Source organism: Clytia hemisphaerica, unplaced genomic scaffold, assembly GCF_902728285.1.
Source record: "Clytia hemisphaerica strain Z4C2 unplaced genomic scaffold, Clytia hemisphaerica genome assembly, whole genome shotgun sequence".
NCBI classification, from domain to species: domain Eukaryota; kingdom Metazoa; phylum Cnidaria; class Hydrozoa; order Leptothecata; family Clytiidae; genus Clytia; species Clytia hemisphaerica.
This window is the reverse complement of record NW_027104506.1, coordinates 29025-39092: the sequence shown is the minus strand read 5'-3', so window position 1 is coordinate 39092 and position 10068 is coordinate 29025. Positions and strand designations below refer to the sequence as shown.

General features: G+C 35.5%; 1 protein-coding gene and 1 non-coding gene across 2 annotated transcripts; both read left to right on the top strand.

Moving 5' to 3' along the window:
- Positions 1-1817: 1817 nt before the first annotated feature.
- On the top strand, positions 1818-1890 carry Trnar-acg (transfer RNA arginine (anticodon ACG)). The gene has a single exon. It is a non-coding gene; the product is annotated as a tRNA-Arg (tRNA).
- Positions 1891-4946: 3056 nt separating this feature from the next.
- Positions 4947-9656, top strand: LOC136821864 (uncharacterized). The gene is made up of 6 exons (XM_067078105.1): positions 4947-5052; positions 5828-5848; positions 6739-6876; positions 7824-7865; positions 8301-8426; positions 9125-9656. The coding sequence occupies exons 1-6, from the start codon at positions 4947-4949 to the stop codon at positions 9616-9618; spliced, it is 927 nt and encodes a 308-aa protein (XP_066934206.1). The 3' UTR covers positions 9619-9656.
- Positions 9657-10068: the final 412 nt, after the last annotated feature.

Genomic DNA, 10068 nt, shown 5'->3' with positions numbered 1-10068 from the left:
TTTCTCCAATTTCCGTCAAACCGTCTTAAATTGAACCAAAATTCCGTCACCGAAAATTCCTTTGAAATTCAATATTTTTGTCGAAAATTCCGCAAATTTTGAATATCTTTTACCAATTCCGAAATTCCGCAATTTTTTTTGCTAAATTCCGTTTTTCCGCACTAAAATTGTCTAATTTTCCGTCTCCGTCAGAGAACCCAATTTCCGTAATTCCGTCTAAATTTTCGCCAAATTCCACCACTCCGTCCGAAAAAAGGGCCGATTCCGCTCCTTCGCCAACCATGAACCCCCCCCCAACCAACCCTTAGAAAGACTGATTTTTGCTGAAAAGGTGACCCTTAGAGAGACTTTTTTGAAAAATTTTCTTCGATTTTTGAAAAATTCCTTACCCTTAAAGATACTTTTTTACTAATTTCTTCACTTAAAATTAAGCCTAAGTACACCCCCCCGGCCCCGCCTTTCTCACAGCCCCACTGGAAAAATCGGCCAAACTTATATTTTTATCGTCTTTTATAGCTGGGGATTTAAGTTCCTTTGTTTCCAAGTCATAAATTTAGTGGGGATGGGAAAAAACCAGTAAGTGGGGATGGGAAAAAAACCAGTAAGTGTGGATGGGACCCTAGGCCTTAGAGGAACTGATTTTTGCTGAAAAGGTACTCTGTACCAGAGTGTATCTCACGATTTTCGTAGCGTACACGCTTTTTTTTTATAAGAATGGTGTTTTTTCATTTCATCATGGATATTCTTAGCTTTTTAGCAAAAATCATCCAAAAATATTCTTACGGTATTCTTAGGTTAATATCGAAATTGGCAATCTACAGGTTAAAAGGCATTAAAAATGGCGTTCTTAGGTTCAGTTGCTAAATTCCATGATGGTGATATTCTTACCATATTCTTAATTTTTTGGCCATTTTCATCATGGACATTCTTATAAAGTGTATTCTTATAAAAAGCGTGTAGTCGACTAGCTTACTAGACTACCCTAAGAAAGACTAATTTACTAATTTATTAATTTAAATATTTCTGATTTTGCGACCCTAAGAGTTAGAGAGACTTAGACTAGTAAACTAGTCGGTTATTACTTATAACCTTATAATAAAACTGTCAATCAAATAATGTAAACACTAATTAAATATTCAGCGCGCGTGAGAGAAAAGGAAAGTAACCGACTAGAAGCTACTTCCAACGCCTTTTTTTCTTCACCTAAAATCGTAAGGAGAGACATACAGATTTCTGTATGTCTGACCCGTGCGGGATTTCATTTATTTTTCTTTCTGTTTATTGCGTTTTTAGAAATGCTCATTTATTTATATGTTCCCATGTTCAATGTTACTATGAAATATCATTTAGTCAAAAAAGTTGGATGGATTCTCAAAAACCTAAAAAAAGTTGCAAAATTAAACAACGTTTTTTGAGGGAAGTAGCTTCTACTTTGAAAGTTAAAAGAACCGACCCTTACCGTCCGCAAAGCCTTAAGGGTGTGTTTCTGTGAGATTGCACTGCAAGGGTCGAATTTTAAAACAAATTCAAAATAATTGATAAAAAGAAAGGTTTTTACTTCTCGTTTTTTTGAAAAAGTTTCTACAGTATTGTCTAATAATTACAGCACAGCTGACAAGAATAGTTTTTCTTTGAAACACAAAATTTCGCAAGTTTCTTTTCTCACGCAGATTGACAGCCCCGGGGGGTTCCAGTCGGTCTGTGAGAAATCGGAATTGGCAAATTTATAATGATTTTATTTGATTATTGGCCCATGTAAGCCACCGTGTATAAAATTGATTTAAAAACATATTCAAAAATGAGGCTACTGCTTCCATGGCCTCGTGGCCCAACGGATAAGGCATCTGACTACGAATCAGGGGATTCCAGGTTCGAATCCTGGCGAGGTCGTTACTTTTTAATTTTTTACGTTTTTATGTTTCTACTATGATCCTCCGATCTGCACACCCGACATTCAGAAGAGTGCTAAGTGGAAAGAAATAAAGAATTTCTCTGTACACGCTAACCTTGTCCCTGTCTATCCCAGGCTTTATAACGCTAATCAGGATGCCAACTATCGGTAAGCATAAAAGCATAATAGAGACTGTAGTAACACGACGCAAGGTAGCGTGGGCTGCACACGTCCAGGAGAAAAATGATGGGAGGCTACTTTTGAATATCCTTCTAGCAGCTACTTCAAAAGGGTATTTTAAGATTTTAAATTTTATGAAATAATTTTTAGCATTTGATTGACAGGTTAAACGATTGATTGACAAAGCACAATCTCATAATTTGATTGACAGTTTTTTATGTTTGATTGACAGCTGCGATCTTTGAATTTGATTGACATTTTTTGAAAATCGATGTTTGACAAAAGAAAGGTTCATGCAGTCAAGAGCAGCCGCCGGCATATTTTTTTGAATTATCTGTTCAGGAGAGTAAATTTTATGGATAAATCTAAGAGAGACTTTCCTCAAAACACCCGGGTAAAATCCAGGGGTCGCCTTAAAGACATCTGTTCTTGGAAAAACACATACAATTTTCCAGCGGACAATCTATTCAAAAAATCCAGGAGCTAAATTGTGAAAAACACAACCAGATGCCAAATTTTTTTAACCAGGGAGCTTCATAATTTTCTTAAAAAAAACGTGTACTCAGCCCCATTTTAAATGTACATGTACACGTGATTCAGTACGATTATGTTTTGTTGCCATGGTGAACCAAACGTTTTTTATAAGAAAAGTTTTAATAGAAAGAATAAGAGGCTGAACTTTGAACAAATTAAGGACAATCTTAGGCGAAATTCCGGCAAAATTCTCAGTGAGAATGCTTATTTTTAGGCCGGTGATAGGCATTTAAGTAAAGAAACTAAATCTATTGATAACAACGCACTAAGAAGAACATTTGGGTCTGTAAACATTATAAATAAGAACATCCAAGCTTCATTTAACTTTCCTGTTTTCTTATAAAAAAAGACAATTTACCTTCATTTTTTCAACAATTGAAAAATACGAACTGTTTTGTATCGCGGTTATGTTTAATACTGAATTAGGGATTGTACAAATTTCAATTTATTGACAGATTGATGGATTGAATCTAAAATAACTACTAAAGAGAAAAGCCGTCACGAAAAAACGAATCAGCAAGCAAAAGTCAAAATAAATAAATTTAAGTTAAGTAAAGTCATTGTTGATGATTTTAAAAATCATTAAACTTCAATATTTGTAAAAAGAAGAAAATCAAGGTATTTCTACAGAAACTTTCTACAGAAAATATACTACGCTACATTTATATGACAGATACGTTCATGACGAAGACTTTACAGTGCAGAGCAGCCATATTTCTATAAACTTGAAACGATTTTTAGTATAGTAGAAGATATAGTATAAACTGAAGATCGTAACGAAAAGTTGCGTGAAACTTTGAGTATCAAACAATTGTAATCTCAACTTCAATTTATTGTGTAAATTCTTGTTCAAAAATATTTCCGTTAACCTCACCATGAAATCATCGCGTTTGCAGTTGTTGGTCTTTATATTATGGAATTTATTATGGCAAGCATCAGTAGCAAGAGAAATGTGGGATCCAGTTTTCCAAAATCATACATCGCGCGTCCAATCAAAACATACAGCGTTAATCACTACGAAGACGATGCGTTTTAAAAACATAAAAGCAGGTAAGGATCTATAGTTTAAGTACACCTCTTCGGCTTCTGGGGATCATGTAAAAGATTTCTTTCGAAAGAAACTCACTTCAATTACACTTGAAGGTTTTTGGGGAATTCGTAAATAGTAAACTGCATACTGATACAGTCTGCTAGACATTGACAAGGTAATATTTGCTCTTCATCTTTGATTCTTTCTACAGTGATTAGATTGACACATGCGCAATAAAATTTCTATTATTGGTCTTCAGAGGTTAATATATTCTTTGAAAACTTAACCTCTGATACTCAGGGTAGCAATTGGCGGCTATGGTCGAAAAGGTGTATTAGAAGCAGTTCAATGCATAATCTACACAATATATTGCCTCTGGAAATACTACCTGTCATAAACCTCGTATATAACGGTCCGCAAACTACAATGTTCAATGTTTTTGAATTAATTTAATCGCGCATGCTTTAGGCGTACAAACTTTCGCGAGCAGAAACTTTCGCGAGGACGAAAAATCGCGAAATTCACGACATTTACTTTCGCGAATTTAACGAAAAAATCTTTTTCGCGATCATAAACTTTCGCGAATCAAGATGTAAAATTGAGAATTTTCACATGAAAAAATGGCTTAGAGGGACAGATACTTCATTTGTCCTTTGACTTACTAGTCTTTTAGCAGGCTAAAAAGTGCCATAACAGTTACATTTTATTCAAAGTTTGAGGTTTTACAGATTTTCTATTTTGTCAAGAATTTTTCGCAAGCATAAACTTTCGCGAATGGTCCTTCCTATAATTTTTTAAGACATTTAAAATCGCGAAAGTTTCTGTTCGCGAAAGTTTGCACGGTTAAAGTATATCACGGTTAAGGATTTTTGTTTACTTTCTGAAAAAGGTTGTATGATATCATGATATTAAAGCTTTAGGCTGTGGATGAATTAGATAAGATGTAATCCTTGTAAGAACCATAGTTGCATTGACACGGATGTGGAGCAAGATTGGTCAGAAAGAGGAAAAGAAAAACACTTTTTTTGCTTATATCAGCATAATATAATCGATATAACAATAGGCAGACACTGTCCTGATATGAAACGGACATTTATGTAAAAATGCCCTCTTTTGACTTCAATGCAATTACTTTTTTCAATTTTTTCAAGCATAGATCTTAACAGCCAACTTTGTGTCCACTTTCTGCGCCTACTCTAACAATTAGGATAGACAGGGTAGAAAGTCGGCCATCTAAACTAGAGCTTACAGTATATGTAAAAATAAAACCTTCAAGGTATCTTCTGTTTGGCATTTTTCAAAGGCTGTATGATGGGGTCTGACACCATTCGAGATGTTTACGAAACAGAGGTTGGATGTGCTGAAGTATGCATGGATGAACCAAGTTGTATCACGTGGAATCAACCTGACCAGAGCTGTATGATTTATGATAAAGTATTTCGAGCCAATCCAAGGAAGGTTTTGTATTATTATGGTGGCGATTGTATTACCTATGAGGTTTGGGTGAGTGCACTGATATCTTATTCTCTTATCTTATCACACAAAATACCGAGTGTACCACAAAACATTAGATAGGTCGATTTTTAACATTTTTGAGCACTTTCAGAGAGTTATTTAATCTAGCATAACTTTTGATCTAATGAGTCGAATTTAATAAATGACCCATCAACTTTTAAGTTTATCTTTCTTTATTTCCAATGAAATAAAAACGTTTCTTTTGAAAATCTTTAGATTTCGAGAAAATTAGTTTTAAAGAGAACTTTTTTATGGAGCACCCGGTAGACTGTTTGTACAGACGATTTTAAAACTATTGTCGGGCTCATGACAACAAGTCTAACACCCTTACATATTCCTTTAGAATTTAGAAACCAGCAAAATTAGATAACTTGATAAAGTCCTAGAATGAAACATTTTACCCAAGAAATAATTTCCAAGCTCTGTAAACGGATTTACCTTTCAAAGTAGCGTATGATTATATATTGTGGTAGCAAAACGGTAGTTCTGTTCATTGTAAAACAAAGGGCCCTCAAATAAAACAAATAGCACAAGATCTTATAATAAAGCTTAATAATGCCGTAAAAATAATATGTGGGAGTTTTCTTCAAAACATTGAAAGGTAAAGAAAAATAGAATCTTGCATTAACATGGTCTTATTCGAAATTTATAACGTGATTTACTCTACTTTTTTATAGATAGTTTACAGACAGTAGCCAGTTAGCAGTCTTCTTCCAAACTCTATCGATGCATTTTTAAAATACAGTACAATCTGTGACTAAATATTGTGGCAAAAATCCTAGTCCCCCTAGTATGGGGGGGGGGTTTGTAGGGGTTCGAAATACCGTTTTCCCGTCAAAATTTTTGCTGAATCCCGGAATCCCGAAAATTGGAAAAATAATAACACCGTCACACCGGCTTGTACAGGGCAAAAATGTACCTAAATACCGTCACCATCTGATTTTAAAATACCGTTTTCCCGTCTCTTTTTTCGTCAAATCCCGTAATACCGTACTAAAAAAGGGCCAATCCCGTCACACCGTAAAAGTACAACCCCCCCCCTAGTATCAATACCGAGCAGTTTATGTATGTGCATTTTTCTGCGACGGTGACGGTAAGGTTCTAATTTGACTAGATCTTGACAAGCTGAGGACGACGGTAAATCAGCACTTTTCGATTTTACGCTAGAAATGCGGGTTATTCCAAACCGCTTCAGTCACTCTACTGCCCTCAAAAAAGTAAATACAAAAACTCGCTAATGTTGATGGCCAGAAAAAGCTCACGCATCAACACTGATATTAAGGAAAAAGGGATTTTCAAGAAATTGCCACATATTTTTTCACTGATGTAGAGGCCTTTTTTTCATAAATTATTTTAAGTACTACGACTGCCTCGTTTTGAAACCATTGCCAAGGCGATTAAATCCCTTGAGTTTTTAAGGGACACTTTTATAAATAGAGTCACCTTTTTATGGCTTCTCTGAGAATTAATTACCATAGGAATATTTTGAAAACAAGGTAAGTATTACTCGTGACGTAATTTATTAAAAGGTCTATTGAAGATGTAAACACACGAATATAATCTCCAAAATTGTTTTATTATCTTTCAGAACCCATGTACGGAGAAAATGAATCTTTGCGAGCATGGCAGTATTTGTTCACCCAACCGTTTGACCAAACTTACGAATGCATCAATTGTTCACCGCCATATACTGGTCAACATTGCAATGAAACACTTTCTGGTCCTGGTAATACATGATATGCACCACTGGAGAGTCTTCTGAGAACTTTTGAAAAATTTCCACCAAATACGTCACTTAAACAATAGAAAAAGTGACGTATTGGGTGGAACAAAAACAGAAAAGTTGCATAATTTCCTGAAGTCATTGCAGCGGTGCATATCATGAATACACTGTTGACAGCATTGTTTTACGTGAAAACTTAGTCCGTATAAAAACTTTGGTCTGGAGGCTTAATCATGTGATTAAAAAGTGAGCAAAACAAACTAATTTTTTAAGCGCAAGTTCAAGTAGGAAACAATGAAAATAAACAAAAGGCTTCCAGGCCGGGTTAAAAACACCGAGAAAAAAAAAGTTAACCAATCTCTCTAATTCGATTTTAACTACTATTCTTTCAACACTAAACATAGGAGTAATCTTGCCTCGAAGTGAAAAAGTAAAAAAAAAGGAACAGGAAGTTAGAATAATGAACAAATTTCTCGTTTTTAACGATTTTGAGGTTTTACAAAAATAGTAGGCCCAGCTTCAGTGTAAAAATCACACTTTGAAAAAAGATGGTGTTTTTTCCTCAGTAAGTATGCTGCTTATTTAAGGCATTTATACGACGTTATATGAGGCCCCCCAGCGGTAACTCTGAACACGATATCACGCAATTTTTTGTCTTCGATCACGATCACGCAAATCAGCAAAAAAAAAATGGCTAATCACGCATCCCTTTGAAAAAAGTCTTAACCACGCTTCACAGCTCAAAATTTTTTCAAATCACCCTCACGTTTTGACCTCTCAACACGCAATCACGAAAAAAAAATTTCCAAATCATGTAATCACGCTACAAAAAAGTCTCTATCACGTCATCACGCAAACCGCTTGGGGGCTTCTTACATAGATGTATGCTATGAATGTTAGATAAACGTTTTATGGAGGCTGAAATTGGATATCTTTCATCTATTTTATAGGAGAAGCCCCACCACCAGCCCCACCAGAAGTTATCCACGAAGGTAAAATATTCTTGACAGTACTTGTGTGAATTTTCTCTGTTACATTTTTTTCTGAAATAATTTCAGTTAACAATGCCTTATAAACCTTACTCGAAATTTCCTTAACTCGGAAAAATTTTCATTCCTCGTGCAGGTTCAAGTTACCCAGCCGGCACACAACGTCAAAACAACGTCCATGTGACATTCATAACGTCCAAATAACGTTATTTGAACGTTAAAATAACGTTGTGTGCCAGCTGGTTATGAAGACTCAACTGTATAAATACCAAAAAGGTTCGAGAACAAAAATTGATAGATTTTTATTTTAAAATTTTAGTGTATTCTTTTATTTTTTCTGATGAAAAATATCTTTTAATATTCTACTTGGCTCTGGTTTTCATTGAGCACTCTGCAACATCAATCACAAACAATACACTACACTATTTTAAATTTTAGACATTTTACTTGGCCGGAATAAGTCATGCCGATCGTTATTTCATCACTTTCAAATCGAACATCTGTGGAAAGTATATCATATTCATCCATGGAATGACCACAGAAAAATCAAAGTACTCTGTAAAAGTAAGTATTCCGTAATTTTGACAAGATTAAAACACCCCTGTCTCAAAGCCCCGGTGCAACTTTTTTCCTCAGTGGGGATAAAAACTCCTATTGAAATCCCAATGAGGATGAAAATTTTATTGTTCCAAGGTTAAAAAACCCAGTGGGGATGGGTTTGGAGTGCAATTTTTGAATTTCGAATGGGGATGAAATCAAAGTCAATTTCCCAGTGGTGCTGAAATTTCAGGGTATTTTTTCCACCGGAGATGAAATTTTTGCAAAATCTTCCAGTGGGGCAGGGGTCCCAGCGGGTCTGTGACACGGGTTGTCTCATTGCACCGAAGTGGCTAAACTGAAACTCTTGGATGAGAAATGAAGCCACTTATTTCCCATTCAAAACGCTTTTCCCCGCGTTGTCTTTACAATAACACCAGATTGAAATAAAAGTCCATTGCTATATTTCGTAAATAGTCAGTTCTTTAAATGTTTGGAAATTTGAAAAAAAATTAAAGAAAAAAACATAACCACTTCCTGTTTCAGTGACTTGAAGTTACAATAGTGGACAAATTTCTCGTTTTTTGCAATTTTGTGGTTTTGCAAAATAGTAGGTCCAGCTTCAGTGTAAAAATCAAACTTAGAAAAGATGGTGTTTTGATCGGTATGCTACTTTACTGAATGAAATTGAGTTTAAATTTTATGGACGTATTTTGATTTTATAGGTCAAGATACAAGACTTACAAGTTTAAACTCTGCAAACCTTCTCCCAATTCGAGAAATCAAAGGCGAGGACCTACAAGATGGACTTGATATTTCTCAAGTTAGCACTGGCAGTATTAGAGTTCATACCTCCTTTATGAAAGCTCTGGAGAGTCTGATACAGTTCGACTATATTCTCCTGCATTGCCGACAGAAAAATAGCTCTTTGGCTTATGATTTGAATTCGGCACCGCTTTTTAAGCCTTTCGATTATTTTTTGGGACTCACTGATGACCGACCCCCAAAATACTCTATGGCTTTCCATGCTCATTATGGTGACATGGTCCTGGACCCTATTGACGGCTTTCTTTCTGACGCCAATGTAAGCGTCGATGAAAGAGCCTTTAAGAACATTGTTGTGAATTCAGATGGAAAGAAATTTACAATGTCTAATGAATCAATGCAATGTTTTGGAGATGATGGCGACTGGATATGGTTTACAATGGATATTAGGTGAATGCTGGCACACAACGTTGTTTCGACGTTCATCTAACGTTATATAGACGCTGTGAACGTTAAATAAACGTCGAAACAACGTTATTTGTTGCCAGCTGGGTCTCTAAGCTGGGTGTCATGGAAGAAATATGTGAAACAAGAATTGCTATAACTGTCTCAGTACTTCCCAGCTAAATTTTGTACACCCCCTGTCCCACAGCCCTGGTGGAACTTTTTTCCTCAGTGAGGATAAAAATTCCTATTGAATTTCTAATGGGGATAGAAATTCTATTAATCTAAGGTCACAAATTCGATGGATGGTTTTAGAGTGCAATTTTTAAACATGAAATTTCGAATGGGGACGAAATCAAAGTCAATTTCGCAGTGGGGCTGGGGTCCCAGTGAGTCGGTCTGTGACACAGGTCCACACAGGAGTGTGCAATTGTAAGTTAGTTCTTTATTTCGTAATATT

Coding starts and splice junctions, on each gene's coding strand:
- LOC136821864 (XM_067078105.1), top strand. CDS start 4,947: ATGGGGTCTGACACCATTCGAGATGTTTACGAAACAGAGGTTGGATGT. Junction 5,053..5,827: donor GAATCAACCTGACCAGAGCT/GTATGATTTATG, acceptor ACTTTTTTATAG/ATAGTTTACAGACAGTAGCC. Junction 6,877..7,823: donor TGAAACACTTTCTGGTCCTG/GTAATACATGAT, acceptor TCTATTTTATAG/GAGAAGCCCCACCACCAGCC.